The 22,676-nt window shown below is 34.8% G+C and overlaps 1 protein-coding gene across 1 annotated transcript in view; it reads left to right on the top strand.

The window, feature by feature from the left end:
- Positions 1–22,676, top strand: part of BRIP1 (BRCA1 interacting DNA helicase 1) — a gene marked incomplete at its 5' end in the record, with an annotated part of 197,017 nt that overhangs the window by 56,138 nt on the left and 118,203 nt on the right. Inside the window, 3 exon segments of the mRNA XM_082678491.1 lie at positions 9,699–9,989; positions 15,078–15,299; positions 17,378–17,577. Coding sequence (XP_082534617.1) covers positions 9,699–9,989; positions 15,078–15,299; positions 17,378–17,577 — 713 coding nt within the window.

Raw genomic sequence — 22,676 nt, 5'->3', positions numbered from 1 at the left:
GTTCCCTGTAGTTTAATCAACTCAGTCTAAATGACCCAAATACAGATTCCTAGGAAAGTGAATCTTACTGGTCTTGCTATATTTGGGAGTGTGTTTGGGCTTGGTCATGTGGTATTAATGTAGATACTGGGTCTGCCTTTTCAGCAGGGGCTATAATTGATGAACTGTTTTCAGAATAAAGAGTTGAACATGTGTCTAAAGAGGTGCCTAGTATAACATCTTTATCATATATACTAAATTCTTACATATATGAGAATATATACTATTTTTAACCATCTTTTTTCTAAAATTTTTTGGTTATTCTCACTAGTTTATTTTCCAGATTAAGTTTAGAACCCACAGTAATAATTAATTAATTGTTAATTTTAACATTGTCTTCATCAAGTAATATAGCTATTTGAAACAGGAGGTTTTAAGAGAGTTGAATACAGCAAACTGAAGGGTTACTCTATTAGGATAGCATCTATGAATTTATTTATTTTTTTCATTTATTATTATTGGCTGAGTTGGGTCTTCATTGCTGCGTGCGGGCTTTCTCTAGTTGCGGCGAGCAGGGGCTACTCTTCGTTGTGGTGCGCGGGCTTCTCACTGCGGTGGCTTCTCTTGTTGCCGAGCACGGGCTCTAGGTGCGAGGGCTTCAGGAGTTGTGGCTCATGGGCTCTAGAGTGCAGGCTCAGTAGTTGTGGCGCACGGGCTTAGTTGCTCCGCAGCACGTGGGATCTTCCCGGACCAGGGCTCGAACCTGTGTCCCCTGCATTGGCAGGCGGATTCTTAACCACTGCACCACCAGGGAAGCCCAGGATAGCATCTATGAATAAAATTCTTACTATGCGGATTTGAATTCCATTGGAAGTTTGGCACTAGACTGAACACTGGTCTAAGTCAAAATTTTCTCTTTAGTCCTGTGGTAATATTTAAAATCTACACTTCTGCTATGGTAGCTGCTAGCCACATGTGACTATTTAATTTAATTAAAATTCAGTTCCTCAGTTACACTAATCACATTTCAGGTTCTCAGTAGCCACATGTGGCTAGTGGCAAGTACATTCAATAGTTCAGGTAAAGAACATTCCACCATCGCAGAGAGTTCTATTGGGTAGTGCTGCTTTAGAGGCTTGTATATTGATAATAACTTGTCTACTAATTTTTAAAAAAATTTTTTAAATTTATTTATTTCGGCTGGGTCAGGTCTTAGTTGTGGCAGTCAGGATCTTCGTTGACGCACATGGGAGCTTCATTGTGGCATGCGGGATCTTTAGTTGTGGCAGGTAGACTCTTAGTTGTGGCATGCATACAGGATCTAGTTCCCTGATCAGGGATCAAATCCAGGCCTGCTGCATTGGGAGCGTGGAGTCTTACCCACTGGTCCACCAGGGAAGTCCCAACTTGTCTACTAAATTTTTTTTTTTGCGGTACGTGGGCTTCTCACTGCTGTGGCCTCTCCCGTTGTGGAGCACAGGCCCCGGACGCGCAGGCTCAGCGGCCATGGCTTACGGGCTCAGCCGCTCCGCGGTAAGTGGAATCTTCCCGGACTGGGGCACGAACCCGTGTCCCCTGCATTGGCAGGCGGACTCTTCAACTGCTGTGCCACCAGGGAAGCCCTTGTCTACTAATTTTTAATGGTGGTGAAAGACGCAAAAATGTCTATTTTGTATGTTTTATTTACAGCATTTTGGTCAGTATGTAGAAGATGATGTCGCAGGATGGCTTTGTTTTCTCATTTTAAAAGGGTCATTGAAGAAAGTTTGAAAAATACCAAAATACTATACAATAAAGGAGAAAATAAAAATGTCAGGCAATCCCAAGGGATAGGATTTTTGAAGTATAATATGCAAGTGCAAATATCACAAGAGTGCAGCTGGATTAATTTTCACCAACTAAATAATACACATATATGTCTTTTTACCACGGGTTCTCTATTCCTGGGATCTTTTTGATTCATGGCTTGATTGTTTGGATTTCATAATCATGCAGTTTTGTTCAAGAAGAGTACATAAACATATTTCTTATTATATCACATCAAGAGGCACTTAATGCCACTTTGTCTCACTACTGCTAATGTTAAAATTGACCACTTGGTTAAAGTGGTGACTACCGGGTCTCCATTATAAAGGCACATTTTTCTTTTGTAATTAGTAAGTAATCTGTGGGGTGATGTTTGGAAACTATGTGAATATCTTGTTTCCCAACAGCTTTTCACCCAGTGATTTTAGCATCCATTTATGTACCTTGCAGGAATCACTTATTACATGGGAGTTGCAAAATGGTGATTTTTAAAATTTTGTCATTCTATTTACAATTTTTAGCTAGTATTCTTCTTGAAGGAAGAACTATCCCTTTCTCTCCCATTTCCTTTCTTTGATTCTTCTTTTTTCCTTTTTGTTGTTGTTGTTGTAAATACCCCAGGTATTTGTCATGAAGTTGGTCAGTGTGACTAATCACTATACTTTGAGACTCATTGCTATAGTCACATCTGTATAAGTTCTACTATACCAGGAGAATTTTTGCTTTATACAGGTTGGTCATCTTTATGATGTGTTTGTTCTTAAACTGAGAAGTCTTACAGAATATAATTGTTCTAGTATAAATTTAGATTAAAAATTAAAAATACCACTTTGGGTTTTCCTTGATTATAAACTTTTCAGAATCTGAGGCAACTGTGTTAAGGAATTCCCATTTACACTAGGCAAGAAAGTAAACAGTAAGTGGAGAGTAGGGTAACAAACACTTACGGTATCAAAAAACAACCGTGAAAAGGATCTGTCTTAATGTGCTAGCCCATTGCAGTTTAACATATTGCTTACAACCTTCACAATAGAATTTGAGTGACTTCAGTTACACATTCCAGGAGACTGGCAGTCTGTTACAATCAGAGTCTGAACTTTAGAGCAGGCTAATTTACAGCAATGGGATGAAGAAAGTTGTGGATTTGTATTACACACTCTCACCTGACACTGTATCTGATCCCTTACCTGCCGATTGACATCTTGAATGAGCTCTTTGAAGCAAGTTCCAGCTTAATTAAAACGTTTGCTTGGTTAGCAGTGATCTGTGAAAGCCTGTGATAAATATTGAATCAGGTTCACCTGCTGGTTGCTGTGAGTAGATAAACAGCTGCCTTGTGCAGTTTAATCATGAAACTGGCAGTAGAGTACTACTGTTTGAATTTTTAAAAAAGAATAGTGGAAAAGGTATAGTTATGTCACTTTTGCTATCTTACTAGAGTGTGTGCTTATGTGAGATTTTGCACAACAGGCATTCAGTACCTGTTTAGGTGGCTTGGACAACAGCAAATGGTTGATAAAGGTTAACAGTAAACCCTCCTTCATATGCCTCAAAGTATAATTCAGTATTCATTGACTTTTTTACCACTAACTCTTTAGGTGCATGATGCTTTGAAATAAAAAAGGGCAGTATTTTGCTTTTTTGCCAAGTTAAATCGTAGGTAAAAATGATCCTGTTAAAGCTTTAAGATTTAAGGTTATGACTTCCAGCTTCTCACAAATTATCATGAATTTTGTAGCAACTTGAAGAACTTTAGATTTTACTTTACCATATGTAAAATGGAGTTAGAAATATACATTAGTGAACTAAGTATTTTAGAATTATGTTAACATTATGTAATTAACAAACATTAAAAGAGAAATTAATTTACAAGCAGTAGAGGAACCTTTATAAAATTATCTTCTTTGGACTGTCAACTTGTTTATTCCTTTACAGAATTAATGTGACTAACCAAGTTGGTTGGTAAGAAAATGCTATTTCTATTTTATTTTCATTGTAAAATCAGACATAAATTCTGGAATAAAGCCCTCATCCAAATAAGTCACAATCTTCTTTGAGTCCATGATGAAAGTTATGGACTGACTTTCTAAAAATGCATACAAAATTGTGTTTGTAGTTTCTGGGTGATCTCAAACTCTCTCCTCTGTAACAGTCCATGGATGTAAATTAAGAACCTATTTCCTAATAAATTAGTTGAAAATTTTGGTCAGGACGGATTAAGATGAAAGTTATTCTGCTAGGTATTAAGCTGCTGAGGACGAACAAGTGTATTTGCTGTTTTAGGTTCCTTTTAAGCATTTTTCAGGTATATTGTCTACTACAGTCCTTAGCTCCAAGGGTTATCTACCATAGTGGGGATTCCTAATTCTTTTCATAAAGTTTTCATAGTTTTATTCCTGTCATCAGTTTGTTTGGAAGTTTATGGGGAAAATAAAATGTTATTTAAGTCATACTCAGCCTGCTCAACAATTTTTTTGATATTTATGTCAATACTTGGGACTCTCTGGTTCATATTTTTTTATTATATACAATATTCCATAGATTGACAGAACTCCACAGTTTATCCATTGTTTTGTTGACACACTTGGCTTATTTTCCTCACTATTAAAACAGTACTGCAAAGAATATCCCTATTGTATCTGTCTTAATTTGCAAGAGTTTCTCTGGCATATATGCCTAGCAGGGTCATGCTGGATCAAAGGGTCTATGTATCCTTGATTTCACTAGATCACCAATTTGTTCTCCAAAGTGGATGTGCCACTTTATACTTGGATCAGAAGTGTATGAGAGAGTTGCTGTATATCCTCTCTACCCAGTCTGGTGGATGTGAAATGGAATCTAATTATGGTTTTAATTTGCATTTTCCTAATTAGTAATGAGGTTGAGCATTAGGTTGCACATCTTTTCAGAAGTTTATTGGCTTTTCCGCTTTTCTCTCCTGTGGTTTTCTTGTTCTTGGGCTCTTTTTCTTCTATTGGGTTTGTTTTTTAAAAATTGATTTGCTGTAATTCTTTATATATTGTGATTAATGATCTTCAGTTGGTTATATACAGTGCACATATCTTCTCGAGATTGTGATTTCAGTCATTTGTGCTTTTGGTGTATTGTTTAAGAAATCCTTTCCTATGTTGAGATAATGAAGATATTTTCCTGTATAGGGACAGAGAGTTTATGGCCCACAAAACCTAGAATATTTATTTTCTGGCCCTTTACAGAAAAAGTTTGTTGAATCTTGCTCTAAAGAGTCTCTTATTTGAGAATTTTTGTTTTTTTCCCTTTTGGAATATAACATCCATCCTGTTAGAAAATATTTGACTTAAATATCAACTAATAATAAGTTAAAATAGTTTTTGTGAAATAAATTGTATAGCTTATCCTTAAGAATATTTTGTAGTTGCATTCAGGAAATAATGCACTTAGAGTACCAACTTTAAACAGTTCTTTACCTCCTGAGCGAAACTGGTATTGATAAACACACCTTGTAGAACAATTAAAAAGTAAAGCCCTCTTTGTCCGTGGGGTGAAGTGACCCTTGTCATTGTCTTCTACTTGGCTTGATATATCAGGAATTCTAATGTTTCTTGAATGAATGAATGAATGAGAGAGTACATGTAGAGTGCTTAGCACAGGGACAGCCTTAATAAATGACAGCTATTAATAATGAATATATCAGGATATGTGTTTGTCACCCACAACTACCGTGGCCCAGATATTAGCATAACAAGATGATTTTTCTTTTTATTCTTGAAAAATAACAAATTGTCCTGTATTTTTTCTTTTAAAAGCTAACCTTTTTATTTTGAAGTAATTTTTTGATATGTGAAGGACTTCAAATTAGGGCATCAGTTAAGCATCTACAGATAAAATGTGGTACATGGGTACAGTATTTGGTTTAAGGACATTAGTCACAATCTATCAATTTAAAAAAATTAAGTTACAGTTATATGCAAAACACCATGCTCAATGAATGAGTAGATGAAGTAATGTAAGACAGTTTCTGTCCTCAAATAATTTGGAGTGTGGTTGAAAGACAATGCATGCACATATGTTACTATTTCATGGACCTAGTTTTCCCTTTATTTCATACCAATAAGATTCTTTTTGGTCTCTTTTCCTCTCCACTTCTTTATTACTTATCTTTCATATTAAATATATCCTTTTATGCTTGCTTTTAGAATTCAGTTCATAAACATCTTTTAGATACTCCCCTGATTTATGAATTTACAAAATAACATCTCTGACAATGCAATAGTTTCTAACTACTCCTTTATTATTTTTCTTTTTAAGGCATAGTCACCAAGCTAATTTTTATTTTTCCAAGTATTTAGGCATAGTAATTTTTGTTGTTGTTGTGGGGAAAGGCTGGAGAGAACTATGAAACTTTAGAGGTTGATGTAGTTATCTTAATCTACTTAAACTTCTGATTGTAGCCTTGTGAAAGGAATAGTGGCAAGGAATCAGCAGTTGGCCTTTCAAGATCAAACGTTATATTCTTTCTTTATCCTTTCAAAAAATTTCAATATATGTCTCTATGTAGTATGACAGGAGAGGGAATAAATAGAAATTGTTAGACACAAAATTTTCTAAAATCCTTGGTTGTTGACCTAAGAACAGTTTTGGCTACTGTAAATTTGAAATGTATTTTTAAACAATTGACTCCTGCATGTGGAACTAATAATAGAGCTGTCACACCCACATGTATCTCTTCTGTTTCTCTTTAAATGATAATAGATTTTTTTGCTGTTATTTGGGTTAAGTTTTCTTGCCTTTTGTTGAAGTAAAAGAACTCTAGACAGTTTCCAGCTATGGGAAAAGAAGCCATCTCTTAAAGAGTTTTGTTCTACCATACAGTGTAGCTATTTACAGTTCTTAGAGATTACAGGTGTTGGGAGCCCATGTGTTTTGTCTTCTTGACGTTCAGATATATTAGATGAGAGAGAATATTTTTTAATTTATTCTCCAGTTTCCTAATATAGTCTCTGTAAATTTAAAGAGCAAAAACAAAAGGAAGACATCCCTATGAAAGATAAACTTGCTCATTTGTTAGCAGGAGAAATGCTTAGTGAAAAATATTTAATTTTGTTCATCTATTGTTTCAAAACCCCTAGGTCAAAGGGTTTCAGAGAGAGGCCAGAAAATATTAGCCTATTATTGGAGTGGAGGATATTATGACTTCCTGTCATTGCTGTTTCAGGATTCTTTCTCTAGTTTTCTTACAGAATTGAAACTTGCTGATTTTGGTACAAATAATTCTCTTTTGTTACTAAATAATTGTCTTTTTTAAGCCTCTGCTCTATTGCTACATTCTTTTTTTTCCATCTTCAAATATGATTATACCGAATCCTTTAAATAGAAACTCCAATAGAAGATCACTTCTGAAGAAATAATTCCCCTTTAATATTGCAAATAAATAAGAATCACCTTTCTTAATTTCTGTCTTCTACTCTACTTGTGCAACCACCCACTGAAAAACCATCTTCTTTGAGGAGTCACCCTTGAGTTCATAGATGGTAAAATTACTTCAGAGCATTTTAAGACTTAAACAGAAAACATTTTTAGTATAAAATTAGCTGTGGTTTAAAATTTTCTCAGTTATGGAGTGAAAAACTAATTTAAGTTACCTAAATAAAGCTGCTCTAGTGGGAAGAGTTTTCTGAAGCTAGTTCTTGACCTTTTACTTTTGTTAGTACAGCTACTAGCATAATATTTTAAGATAAGCAGATCCCTTTTTAAAATTATTAGTGCAAATACCCCTTTTAAGAATTAAAACATTTGAATACAAGGCAGCAAGTTATAAGTCTATATAATAGCATCCCTTTCTATTTGAAAAAATATGGAAGATATAATTATATGTAGAAGGGTCTGCAAGTTATTTGTGGTGGTGGTTGACTTACTTTGTATTTTTCTGTAGCATTTGAATTTTTTGTTTAGAAAAATAGTGGAATTAAAATAAAAGGAGTGGGTGATAAAGCTTTAAGTGGAATTCATGTTGAAAAGTGTTATATCAAAAAGTAGGTTTTCCGAGCTTTGAAAAAAGGCCACATTATTGAGTTACTTTTACGCTTGTATATAATATATCCATGTGGAATATAACAATGCATTGATCCCTAGCATTCTAATATTCAGAGTGAATTTAACTGTATCATAGGGAAGAGATATAATATAACTGAGTGAAAGATTGAAGGTATGGAAAAGTCAACTAATTCTGCTACCAAGAGTTACCTTAATTCTTTTACTGAGTTAATTAATTAGTGTGATCATTGCAAAGGCTAGAAAGGAATTCAGTCAGAAATATCATGATATAGTTTGCATGCCATTTTCTGTGTGACCATAAATTGTTAGATATTGCAACATATGTAACATAAACCACATGTCAGCTGTTTCCTGCCTCACTGTTGACAAGAGCCCCATTCATAACTCTTCTTTTTATCCTTTCAGTGAATAAGTAATTATTCAATATAGAAGGCAGGATATTTGGAACTGGCTATTTAATGTGGCAGCACTCTGTAATGAAATCTGCTGTTACTGGCAACCTGAGAGGGGAATGTAACAATTCCAGCATGGCTGTAACTTTATCTGCTTTGACTGACTGTTTATTTGGCACATCAGTGAACCTTTTATCCCAGTGAGTGACAGCTCCAGAAGGGTCACATTTACATCCATTCTATCATGTATTGTAATATTTAATGGCGGACAAGGTTGAGCGAGACTGAGAGTAATTTGAACTTGCTTTTCCACTGAGTTGAGGCTAAAAGACAGCTTGATCCCCAGTATTGTGGTGTAACATGCTATGACTTAGCATTTGTTTATGAAGGCTAATCTTACTGATTATAATTTTAAAAAAATCTGCAGTTAAATGGTGTGTTTGTTCTACTAAACTAAAACTCTCTAGTACAAATTCTCTTAAGCTACTGTGCTATTTAGTTTTTTTCCCTATCAGTGACCATTCCTATAAACTAACCATTTCATAGTCTTTCTCTTAAATGAGGCTGCATTCTGTCTCATTTTATAGTAACTGAGGTTGAGAAGGGAGTAGTTATTAAGAATCCCTGGGTTCTAATATATAGCATAAAGCTTTTTAAATTTTTTTATTTTTGAGAGTTTGGAAACAGGAGAGAAAAACCAGCTAAATACTAGACTATACTCCTGATGTTCCATAAGGTGCCTTTATATAACTATTTTAATTATGAAACTGAATTGAGTAAAATTGTCCAGGAAAAGCTATCCTGACTGGTAATTTTACTGATGGATTTACATTCCATGACAGGTAATTGAATTTCAGATGTACTTGTTCCACACAAGCAACCTGCCTTTATTATTAAATATTAATAATTTGCATTCATTTCCATACTTTTGCTAGAGAATAGTTTTCTTTTCTTGTTTTTGACTGATGCTTTAGTTTCAGCTTGATATTTCTATTCTTCTGTAAGCTATATTTAAAATGCTTTTTAAGATGTTGGTATATTGTAGGATATTTGAATGGACTGTGCTGTAAAGAAAAATAGCACTATCAACTCTAAATTGTAATATCACAAGTTCACTTGAAGCCTAAGCAAAAATGAAAATTGTCCTTTGTTTTATCTTATTTTTATAATTTATGAAAGAGGATAATTAAAATATACTTAAAACATTTGGAATTTGAGAGTTGGAGTAGTATGTTAGAATACAATGCAAATATGGAAACATCACTTATAATGATAAAAATGGTTTATCATTTATTTATGAAGGAGAACCAATTTGAAATTGAATTTGTAGTTTTTTCTTTAATGGCAAGTTTTAGATGATGTAACGTTATGAATTTCTCTTTATCTGACGGTTGTGATTCACTGCTTATAGTTTTGATTCCATGAGAGGTTTGATAACAATTTTATGGTAGTCCAGACATTAGTTATCTTTTCTTTCCTTTGTTACAGCCCCCTGGTAACTGTTCTAGGTGCTGTTGTTCTACTAAACAAGGAGACAGTCAAGATTCTTCAAATACCACTAAGAAGGATCATGGGGGGAAGTCCAAGATACCCAAAATATATTTTGGGACACGCACACACAAGCAGATTGCTCAGATTACTAGAGAGCTCCGGAGGACAGCATACTCAGGGGTCCCAATGACTATTCTTTCCAGCAGGGATCACACTTGTGTCCATCCTGAAGTAGTAGGTAACTTCAACAGAAATGAAAAGTGCATGGAATTGCTAGATGGAAAAAATGTAAGTTAATGTATTTTAGAGGAAAAATTAGCTGAAAAGATTGATTACTTTTTAATGTGTTCATTTTATATGTACATTTACAGCAATAATCAAATAACTTACAAAAATCAAATTGATTGCTAGTGTTGATATTTTTTAAAAAATAATTTTACTGTAAGAAAGTCTTTACTCAAGTTTTAAATTATGGGTTTTTGTCCTAAAGCTTGGGGATATTTATTTATTTCCTTGAAAATTAATTTTCATTTTAGTCACCCGTCTTCATACTTTCTTCTTTTAAATCTCTCTGCCCAAAATAGTCAAACATGGATGTCATATGAGGAGATTAAAAACATTTAAGTGATTTAGTCTAACTAGATCTAATTAATGTATTTAACATATTTAAAAACTTCAAAATAAGGTAGTTTACATAGGCCCTCTCTTTGAGCAAATTTTAAAATGTTTTTTAATTGAGAAATGTAATGACTATACTGTCTCATAATTCTGATTAGTGCAGACTTCTTTCAAAAAATTATGTTAAATTATTAACTGAAGATATGTTGATGGTTTTGAAATTTTCCAGGGATATTTAGAATAATACGAATTTTAGCTAGGTAGATAAATCTTTCTTACTAAAGACATGATTTTTTAATAATATTTTGGCAGTATTAGTTTGGCAGCCTGTGTACCAGTTTGATAACTAGTTTACTCTAAAATTGAAGTTATGGGTCTGGAATTATACCCAGAAATTATTGGTGAAGCATAAGTTGATAGTATATGAAATGACCAATGATATTTTAATATATTTTGAAAGTTGTTCTGTCTTTCTGTATTTTGTCAAACATAAGTGGTTCTACACAAAAGACTAAGAGCTATAGCCTCTAGAGTTTCATTTAATTGATATATCACCTCCTACCATATAATGCGAATAGATTATTTTGTTTTATGCTTTTCTTTGTCAGTGCTTTCTTTTATTAGATGGAAATTTTTTCAAGCCTTATTTGGGGTTATTCAAAAGAAACTTCAACAGATATTCAAACCTGATAATATGAAGTATAATTACTAAGGGGCTTCAGTGGAAAAACTTAAGTGACTTGTTCAGAACCAGGAAGAGAATACAGAATAATTGAATCAAAACCGTTGTTGAAATTCTGTGATCATACTTGTTTTCATATCAGTTCTTTTTAATTAACTGAGGAACTGTGAAATCTCTTCACTCTGTATATTTAAAAAGTTCTCTTCAAAGAGAGATAAAAATACTAAAAAGCCAAATGGTAAAAAAAAATAAAATAGAGAAAAGGCTCTTCATGATAAAACCCCATAAATTTTATATTTAAGTAGACTTCTTTCTGTAAGTGGCCAACTGATCTACTAAATTCCTCAAATGCTTGAAATTTGTTTTCTGGCTATAATAGTCTATGTAAGAAGACTTGCTGGCGTTGTCATTATCTTTTACTACTTGTTATTGAGAAAATTATTATGTAATTTATTATGTGTTTGTTATCCCATTAGTAAAAACAATTATAAAGTTTAAGATTGTGTATTGAAAGCAAATATTTTATGTAATCCTCTAGAATTGTGCAGTGGTGGTTATGTTTTTTGATTGGTCTTTATCCTCCAAAGTTTGAATCATGTAAAAATAAAAATCCAATAGACTTTTTCATTGGCCTTTGGGTTCTGTTTTCAAGTAAACAATTCTTTTATTTTTGAATATTAGTATTATAAATAATTGAAGATACCTGCTTGTAGTTGTTTTGACCTAATTCTGCCTCAGAATGCCTAGCTCATAGGTGTACATGAACATTCTTTTTCTTGTTCGCAAGCCCTCAGGGTAATTTGGTATTGTAATGAGGGCCAATTACAAAGTCACTAAAGGTGTCTATGTTTACGATGGCTGAATTACCAAAGAGAAATGATAAATAGATACCTGACAGTTTGAGTGAAAAAGAGTTTAAAGTGTGATAACGCTTCAATTGACAGACTCCCCTCAGGGTTATATTACACTGCTAAAATGGATGAGCTTTTCTGGTTTTGCTATCAGCCTCCACAGCAGTGTCATTCTAAGTGCCCTTAAAGTGTAAACTTTCTGAGTTTTTGGCTTGATCCAAAGGCACATGTTTTTTTGTTCACTGTTTCTTTTATGCTCCTATACTGAAAAAGCAATGTACTTATCTGCTAAAAGTTAAATTTTGTTTCAACTAAGAAAAAATAATCTTAACTAGCCCTAGAAATAACTCTAAAAAGTTATTTTAGGTATAGAAGAATATCTATTTTTTGTTAAGATGAGATTTAACAGTCCATAACCATAGACTCTGAAGGCACCTTAGTGATCATTTTGTACAAATAAAAACTTTCAGAATAGTATGGAAGATACTTGGAATGAAGAAATGGTGAATGTCATATTATTAAGCTCAATCTGTATCAAGCTCAGTATGAAAGATACTTGGCACATCTTCAACTGTCTCTTGACCTCAGAATCATAGAATTTTAGAGCTAGAAGGAACCTTAGAAATGGCATAGTCAGCGGGTCAGAGGAATCTTAAAAGGCTTCTAATTCAACTACTCTTTTGATGCCTAGTCACATGAGAAAAATGGGCCCTGAAGTTTGCCCAGTGTCAGACAACTAATTAGCAAGAAAGGAAGCAAGTCTTCTAACTGCTAACCATTGCTGTTTTTACTACACTAGAAACAAAAACGAAAGATGGCATCATAGTGTGGGGAAGTTGACATGGCATGAAGGGTAAAAAAGAGTAGTAGAGATTAGACAAAGTAAGTGAAAATAATATAAAAATGAAGCAAATAAAGAAGGTTAGGTGAGCCCTTTCTTCCTAATTTTTATTTTTAATACCTTGGAGGACCAATAAGCAGCATGGCTTTAGGAGAATTAGCAGTCCTCAGCTGATCATGCCTTGTCCTTGGATTTGCTGACATTCTTTTATAGGTTATGACCTTTTTATGATTTACTCCATTTCTAGCAATGTCTAGATATTTTTGTGTATGTAATGAGGTATGAATGTTTTAAAAACATAGATTTGCCTTTTGTATAGTTCATAGATAAAAATACACACACACACACACAAACACACACACACACACACACACATATGTACATATCCCCCCACTGGTTAAGGACAGCAAACTGGGAAAGATAAATATTGGATTTCAAAATCACATTTAATTTTTTTTCGATATATAAAATTAATGAATTAAAATGGCTCATTATTTCACCACTTAGTCCCAAATGACAATTGAAAAAGAAAAGTAACATATACATGGTTAAAGACTCAAAATTATAGAAAGGCATTAAATGAAAAGATCTCTCTTTCCAGTTCTTTCCATCCCCTTAAGGGAACTACTGTAAGGTTTTATGTGTATTCTTCTAAAACATTTAAAATATGTATTTTCTATAATGTATGTGTATAGATTATTTTTAAAGCTTAAACCCATCAGCACATAGACAAATCTAACTTATTTTTTAAGGGCTATATCTTTTGTATGAATTTTTGCCACAATTTATTTAACATATCCCCTGTGGGTAGACGTTTGGTTTATTTCCAATTTGGGGGGCTATTAAACAGTGCAGTATATATATATTTAAGTGGTGAAATTTTATTTGGTAGTTACTGACAAATTTCCAGTGCACTTCTAATAGAAGTAGAAGTTTATACTTCTAATTTTATACATCTTTTAATAGGATATGCCACACCTTTGCTAGGACTGGATTTTATCAAACATCTTATTTTTTGATTGGTGTATGTTAATAAAATTTTTTTACTTCTAATAGTAGAATGGCAAAGGACATTAGTAAATAGTACATGAAAGAAGGTATGCAAATTACTGTTGAAACTTTTTAGAATGTTCGTACAATGTAGTGTTAAACCTTGCTAGAAAGTGTGAAAAATACAAATCAAAGCAACAGTCTTCTATTTTTACCTTTAAAATAGGCAAAGATACGAAAAGATAATATTAATGTTGATAAAGGTGTGGAAAAAGGATAATGTAAAATGCTATACATTTTCTGGAGAATAATTTGGTGATATGGTTTTCAAGAAACTTAAAAATATTTTTACTCTCTGATCCTATAATGCCATTTCTGAAACTGTATACTAAGAAAATATTTAGAAATGAGCATAAAAATTCTTATTGCAGTTTATTTATAAAGCAAAAATTGAGAACAGTCTAAATGTCTAGTAATAAACTGGTTCATCAACTATGGCACATTAATCCAGTGTACATATATAGGCAACAATGAAAAGAAACTTGGTGATATGAAAAAATATTTCTGATAGGATTTTTAATAAAATAGGCTAAGAGAAAAAAGGAGATCCCAGTTTTGTAAAAAAAAAAATATTAGTGGCTAGATTGTTAATAATCCTCAGTGCCTGGGGAAAATTTGCTTTGTTCTCATTATTTTAAAATTGGGTCTCATTATAGAGATATATCCACAAGTATATGTGTATAGAAGAAATGTGAAATGAAATACATCAAAATCTTGATAGTACATTCTTTGTATAATGGGATTTTAGGTAATTTAGGGCTTTTTGATACTCTTACATTTTCCAACTTTTTGTAGTAAATACTCTTTTTTCCCCTAGGACATTTCTCCTGCCCTCCTTCCCAGTTTCCATTCTTCCTTTGTTTTTAGTTATTTATATTTGATTAAGTAATACTGTCTCATGGCTCAAATTGAAAAGGTACAAAAGTGTCTATAGAGAAAAATGTCTTTCAGTCCTGTTCGCAAGTCACTTGGCTCTCATCTTTGAAAGCAACTAGTGATACCATTGCCCTTGTGTATCCTTCCAGATCCTTCCAGAAATATTTTTGTCTAATACCACTTTAATCAGAACAAAGTCACAACAAACATACTTTTAAAAATATGTTTCTCAAGTTAATTTGGGATATTTCCAGCTATACTGATCTGGAGCTCTATCTGAGTTAACTAATATAGTTCTTTAAAATGGTTGTATTATAGATGTGGTGTATGTACTCTGTCTCCTCTGTTAAATCTTTACTTTGTGGCTTTAATGATGTTTCTAAAATTCTGCGGTGAACTTGTGTTATTTCTTCTGTTCTAGTATTGCTTCATATTTCAGCTATGCATTTTTTTTTTAGGGAAAATTCTGCTATTTTTATCATGGTGTTCATAAAATTAGTGATCAACACATATTACAGACTCTCCAAGGGATGTGCAAGGCCTGGGATATAGAAGAATTCGTCAGCTTGGGGAAAAAACTAAAGGCATGTCCATATTACACAGCACGAGAACTAATGCAGGATGCTGACATAATATTTTGTCCCTACAACTATCTTCTAGATGCACAAATAAGGGAAAGTGTGAGTAGATATGTAAAAATTAAAAGAACTGTTTTCCTACTATTGGGATATAAGTGATGAATGTAAAGCTTTTAGATGTTTTAATGTCTTTTACTTTATTCTTTGCTTTATATTTAATTTATGGAAATGTGTAAACAGATTAGAGTATTGAAAACATATTCTAGGGGGTATTAAAAACTGAATTTTAGACATTGTCATTTTAATTTCCAAAGTAATAAGCACTTCTAAGGCCCTAGTACTGAAGTGGAATCATAACAGGGTTTTTCAACCTTGACGGTAATGACATTTTGGGCTGGATAATTCCTTGTTGTGGTGGGCTGTCTGTGCATTGTAGGATGTTTATTAGCATCTCTGGTTTTATCCACTAGGTGCCAGTGGTACCCTCGCAGTTGTCACAATCAAAAATGTCTCCAGAGATTGCCAAATATCCCCTGGGGTACAAAAAATTGCCCCCATTTGAGACCCTTATATAGTGATCTCTTTATGAATAGAAAGAATGATTTTAAAACATTTATCTAAAGAATCTGTGTTTTGAAGAATTACGTTGGGAGAATATGCATACTATGCAAATTATGCTCTGTGAACTTTGAATAAGTGAATTTGGATACAGCATTTGTGTTTATCTGCCTGATTCTTAGAGACATCCAGTTGTTACAGCATAAGACAAAAAGTGAATAACTTCATATATTCAGTTGTTATTCCTCTCTTTAGATCTGACTGTACAACTTTCATTAGCTTTCTATTTCTATAAGTTTAAAATGAATAGGCATTATGTTTAATACCCCTGCTATCCTTCCTCTTATTTGGCTGCCTTTCAGCTAGGTCTCTTTCCGTTGAGCAACGGTATATATCAATGCCAAGTCAGTCTTCCTCTGCTTAAAAATCTCTTATATCTCTCTTTGCTCATGGGATAAAGTCATATTTCTTAAGCTTACTCCCAAGATGATCAATAGTCTGACCTAAATCTGCCTTTTCAGCCTTCTCTGCTACAGACTCCCAACTTGAACTCTTCAAAAACTTACCTCAAAGTCCCCTGAGGACACCTTGTTCTTTCCTGTATCTCTGCTTTTGATTACACCTATATTGAATTGCCCTACTCTCTCTTTGTGTATCCAAATCCAAATCCTGCTCACTTTTTAAACCTCAGTATATTTCCTACTCTTTTATGGTTCTTTCTCAGCCATCTACAGCCCTCTGTATATTATTATTTCCTCAGAATAACTCAGTGGCAATTGCTTTGTGACATTTTGTATTAGTCAGGACTCTTTCAGTTGCATTTGACACAAACCCAGCTTCAATAGAGCTTAAAAAAATACACTTGACTATCGTGATGACTTTGTAATCAGGCAAGTTCTTCCCAGTAGGAACAAAGATAACCATAATCAGCTAGCTTTTTTCCAGCTAGGTAACCTGGAAAAAAGAATATGATTTCACATTAGTCACCCATAATTACTCTGATTGGCCTAGCTCGTATCTCATACCCATTCTTGAACCAGTCATTGTGACCATAGACAGATGGAATACTTTATTTAATTGACAAGCCTGGTTTCTAAGTCTGCCCACATTATGAGAGTGGTGATGTCCCTTGATTAACAGCTTAACAGTCCTACAGACATCACATGGGAGTTGGGGAAGAGCACTTCTCAAAAGGGTTGCAGAAGAGACTGAAATGAAATAGATACATACTATATTGTATTAGTATTTTGAGAGTCTTTTGAATCTTGTGTTGTTATTTTTGTTTTAAAGGTTTTTTTTTTATTCTACTTTTTATATTATGTTGGAGATCCCTTATACCCCTTTGTGTAACCAGCCATATGTTGATCCTGGCTCACTTAACCCATATTATTTTGGTTGATAGGTTTACAAGTATTTTGAGAGTGAAAAATGGAAAACTGTAATGCTGAGCTGATATTTGGTTGGCCTAAGTGCTTTAAAATTTTAAGACTGAGAATCAGGTGCTTATATAGTTGGACTTGTGATATTGGCCTATAGTGTGAATTTTTTAATGAAATATCTTGCCTATTGCTGTTAAATCCATTTTGCTGAATGTTTTACAGGAAAACTCTTTTATCTTATAGATGGATATCAATCTGAAAGAACAGGTTGTCATTTTAGATGAAGCTCATAACATTGAGGACTGTGCTCGGGAATCAGCAAGTTACAGTATAACGGAAGTTCAGCTTCGGTTTGCTCGGGATGAACTAGATAGTATGGTTAACAATAATATAAGGAAGAAAGACCATGAACCCCTACGAGCTGTGTGCTATAGCCTCATTAAGTAAGAACATTTGTCTTTCAGTGTCATTTGTGCTGCCTTTGTATTAAAAACATGTTTTATTGTGCCAAGTATTTTACAATTAGTAAACTTTGACCAGGCTACTTGGGAAATGGATTGTTGTTTGCCCATTAAAGGTAGAGATAGGCTAGTCCAAACTTTTGTCTTGTTCAAAAGAATATAGTGAACGTAACTGATTTTTAAAATTGATAATTGTGAATCTTATTCCTAATTTAGCAGGATAATTTAGTAGTCCCATAGGATGTGTGTAGGATATTGGGCTGAACATTAACTAAACATGGTTTTAATTAACATATTTAAAAATTCTGGACCATGGCTTTATTTTATCGCTTTATCCTGCAGTTTGAGTAGGATTCTGGTTTGATGAGTTTCATTTAACCAAGATTTCAATACTGTAAAATAATAGATTTAGTATTTTATTTATTTATTTTTTAAATTATTTATTTATTTGGCTGTGTCAGGTCTTCGTTGTGGCACACAGGATCTTCGTTGTGGAATGTGGGATCTTTTCATTGCAGCACCTGGGCTCTTCTCTGGTTGCAGAGTGTGGGCTCTCTAGTTGTGGTGCATGGGCTCTAGAGTGCACAAGCTCAGTAGTTGCGGCGCATGGGCTTAGTTGCCCCACGGCATGTGGGATCTTAATTCCCTGACCAGGGATCCAACCTGCGTCCTCTGCTTTGGAAGGAGGATTCTTAACCACCGGACCACCAGTGAAGTCCTGATTTAGTATTTTATTGAAACTTACATTAGATCGTTTCCCTTTAATTAGACGTTATGTTGTTGATCTAGAATCTCTTTACCTTAGAAAAAAATGTTACCTGACACTACATCCCGTTCCATTTATTGCAGCACTTTTCTGTTCCCTTCACAGTATATTTTTTAAAAAATTTGCATGTTTATCCATCCACATGTTTGAACATAAGAGGTTTACAAATTTATATTGTAAAAACCTTTTTCCCACCCCATCTTCCATCTGCTTAATTTCTGTCTTCCTGAACAAGTTTATCATTTAGTTCATATTTATGCAAAAATGAGCAAATATAGATACTTTCTCTTATCCCTCCTTTTTACCCAAATGATGGCATCTATACATATACTTTTTTCTTCTCCATTTTAAACGTAAAATATATTTTATTTTTGGGTCTTCCCTGGTGGCGCAGTGGTTAAGAATCCGCCTGCCAATGCAGGGGATACGGGTTCAATCCCTGGTCCGGGAGAATCCCACATGCTGCGGAGCAACTAAGCCCACGTGCCACAACTACTGAGCCTGCGCGCCTCGAGCCCATGCTCCACAACTAGAGAAGCCACTGCAGTGGGAAGCCTGCACGCCACAACAAAGACTAGCCCCCGCTCGCCACAACTAGAGAAAGCCTGTGCGCAGCAATGAAGACCCAATGCAGCGCCCCCCCCGCCAAAATATCTATATAGATGTATGTTTTATTTTTTCTGCTGTATAGCAAAGTGAATCAGTTATACATATACATATATCCACTCTTTTATTTTTTTCGGTACGCGGGCCTTTCACTGTTGTGGCCTCTCCCGTTGCAGAGCACAGGCTCCGAATGCACAGGCTCAGCAGCCATGGTTCACGGGCCCAGCCGCTCCATGGCATGTGGGATCTTCCCGGACCAGGGCACGAACCTGTGTCCTCTGTATCAGCAGGCAGACTCTCAACCACTGCGCCACCAGGGAAGCCCTTATGTTTTATTTTTTAAAAGCCAGTTCATTGAGGTATGATTGACATATATAAAACTATTAATAGTTAATGTTTAAAACTTGATGAGTTTGAGATAAGTATACATCTGTGAAGCCATCACCATGGTTTTTAACATAAACATACTCATTGCCTCTAGAAGTTTCCTTCTGCCCTCTTTATTTATTATTATTTGTGATAAGAACACTTAATATAAGACATACCCTCTTAGCAAATTTTTAAGTATACAATACAGTATTGTTAACTGTAGGCATTGTACTTCATATGTACATTTTTCTGTATCTTGCCTTTTTTCACTTAACAATATATTTTGGAGATCTTTCCATATCAAGACCCAGAAAGCTTCTCAGTTTTAAAAAAATAGTTGCCTAGAATTCCATTGCATGGATGTACAGTGATTTATTTAACCAGCCTCTGATAGTAGATATTGAAGTTGTTTTACAATCTTTTGCTATTACATTGCTGTAACGAATAACTTTGAACATATGCCCTTTCATCTGTCTGGGAGTATATCTATAGCAAAATTTTTAGAAGTGGGATTCTTGGGTCAAAGCATAGATCTACATGTAATTTTAATAGATATTTTTTAAATTTACACAGTAGATGGGTGAGTGGAAGACTAATTTATACTCTGACCAGCAAAGTATGAGAATATGCAAGTTGTTTTTTTTCTAACCTGACGGGTGAAAAGTATCCCAGTGTACTTTTCATTTACATTTCTCTTTTTTTTAAAAAAATGTATTTATTTATTTGGCTGTGCCAGGTCTTAGTTGTGGCACGCGGGATTTTTGCTGTGGCACATGGAATCTTTGCTGCAGCATGCGAGATCTTTAGTTGCAGCATGAAGGATCTAGTTCCCTGACCAGGGATCGAACCTGGGCCCCTGCATTGGGAGCACAGAGTCTTAACTACTGGACCACCAGGGAAGTCCCTCATTTACATTTCTCTTAATGTGTGATTAAGCATTTTTAAGGGCCATATATATGTCCTTTTCTGTCAACTTTCTGTTGACATTTCTGTCTTTGTTCTTGTTTTTATGGATCTTTTTCTTATTGATTTGTAGATGTTCTTTGTAAATTGGCCCTTTGCTTGTGATAAGAGTTGCAAACATTTTCCCCTCCATTTTGCTGTATGCTTGTGTCTTTCCTTGTGGTATTTTTGCCATGTAGAAGTTTGTCATTTCTATTTCACAGCATAATTTGTTGAAAGAGTTGGCTGTAGTTGCTGATTCTATTTTCTCACTTCCCATTCTTTCCTTATCCATCCCAGTAGTGTTGCTGTCTGCATAATTCTACTGAAACTGTTCTTATCGAGATCTCCAGTGATCCAGAGATTGCTAAGTGCAAAGGTTATTTTTCTGTTATTTTACTTAGCCTCTCAGCATTGTTGGATACTGTTGACTACCACCTCTATGAAAAGTGTTTTTGTCTTCTGTGGAATAATAGAAAATATGTATTCAATATATTGGTCTCTGTCCCCAGTTCCTGGTACGGAAGTCCTAAAACCTTTATAATTTCCTAAGTGATAAGAGCACTAAGAGCATTTTCTGTTCTACTATTTCATTTTTGGCCCCGGTTCCTGACAGAGTTCCTAAATCCCCTGGGATTTCCTGGATGACAGGTCTGTCTTTTGTTCTAATGAGGTGATGGGTTTGTGGGCTCCTGGATGGGTCTGGTCACTAGAAAGACCAAGGCATGTTTAAAAGCTTGGAACTTTCAGCCCACCTCCCCTCTGGGAAGGGGAGAAGGGCTGGATATTGAGTTAATGTTCCATCATGTCTTTGTAACGAAGTCTTCATAAAAATACCAAAAGTACAGGATTCAGAGAGCTTCTGCATTGGTGAACACACCTATGTACTTGGAGTGGGGTGCACTTCACCTCCACAAGGACAGAAGCTTCTGTGCTTGGGACCCTTACAGACCTCACCCTATATATCTCTTCATCTGACTGTTAATCCTTTATTATATAATAAACTGGTAAATGTTTTCCTGATTTCTGTGAGCTGTTCTAATAAATGCTCAAACTTGAGGAGGGGGTCATGGGAGCCTCTGATTTACAGCTGCTTGGTCAGAAGCACAGATGACAACCTGGACTTTTACAACTGGCATCTAGGTTGGGGGTGGGAGGGACAGTCTTGTGAGACTGAGTGCTTAACCAGTAGGGTCTGTGCTAACTCCAATTAGTGTCAAAATTGAATTGAATTATAGGACACCCATCTGATGTCTCAGAGAATTGCCTGTGTGGGAAAAAACCCCACATACACGTAGAGACCAGAGGTGTTAGAAGTGAAGTAGTGAGAGTAGAGCAGACACACAGGAATGTGTTTTCCTAGACGGCTTCCATGACATCTTCTGGTTTTCTTCCTCCTCACAGTTCGTTCTTTCTCAGTTGCTTTTGATAGTTCTTACTTTGTTTGATGTCTAAACGTTGAAGTACCTCAGGGTTTGGTCTTAGGACTTCATTTCTTTTCTAGTTCTGCACTCTCCTTAATTTACATAACCCTAGTGCAGTGCAAATGAGGCCTGAATCTGTGTCTGTCCCAACCTGTCCCTGGAATGCCATTTTCATATACCCAACTATACTTTCTATCTCTGTTTGGATATAAAATTTCAACTTTCCAAAACACTCCTTTCCTTCCCCTACCTACTCCCCCCCACTGCCCCTGTCTTCCTTGTCTAAGCAAATAGTACCGACCAGTTCCTCAAATCAAAAATCTAAGTGTTGTCCTTGATTACTGCTTCACCTCATGCAATTCATCAGTAAGTTTTATAAATGCCACCTACACAATATATCCCAAATCCTTCAATCTCATACCTGTCATCCCAGAATCATCCCTCAACTAGAACAACTGTAACAGCCTCTTAATAGGTCTCTCCTTTCATTTTTGTCTTTCTCCTATAATCCATTCTGGCTTATAAACTGGAATCATCTTTTAAACACTTAAAATAGATTATCTCTCTCTTATTTAAAATTTTCTGTTTAAAATCTTCCCATTGCACTTTGAAGAGAATCCAGACTTCTTATTCTGGCCCAACATGATCTGATTCCTGCTTATCACTCTAACATTGCTCATACCGTTATTCCTTTGTGCCCATTGTGGTCCAACTACATTGGCTTTCTTTCGGGTCTTTAAATAAGCAAAATTTGTTAAATCACCTGAGGATCTTTGCACCAGGTGAAAATGGCATTCTTCTACTTGGAGTACTCTTTTTTCCCTGATCCTCCCATGACTGAATACTTTTTGTATTCAGTTAGAATATATGTCATCTCAAGAAGAGCTTCCTTGACATTCAAATGAAAGTAGCAGTTAGATTACATTAATCCAGTTTATTTTCATTATATCACTGTCACTACCTGATATTGTCTT

The sequence above is a fragment of the Grampus griseus genome (assembly GCF_964374135.1).
Source record: "Grampus griseus genome assembly, chromosome: 20".
In the NCBI taxonomy this organism is placed as follows: domain Eukaryota; kingdom Metazoa; phylum Chordata; class Mammalia; order Artiodactyla; family Delphinidae; genus Grampus; species Grampus griseus.
Note: the sequence above shows the minus strand (reverse complement) of the source record. Positions and strands in the feature narration are given on the sequence as shown.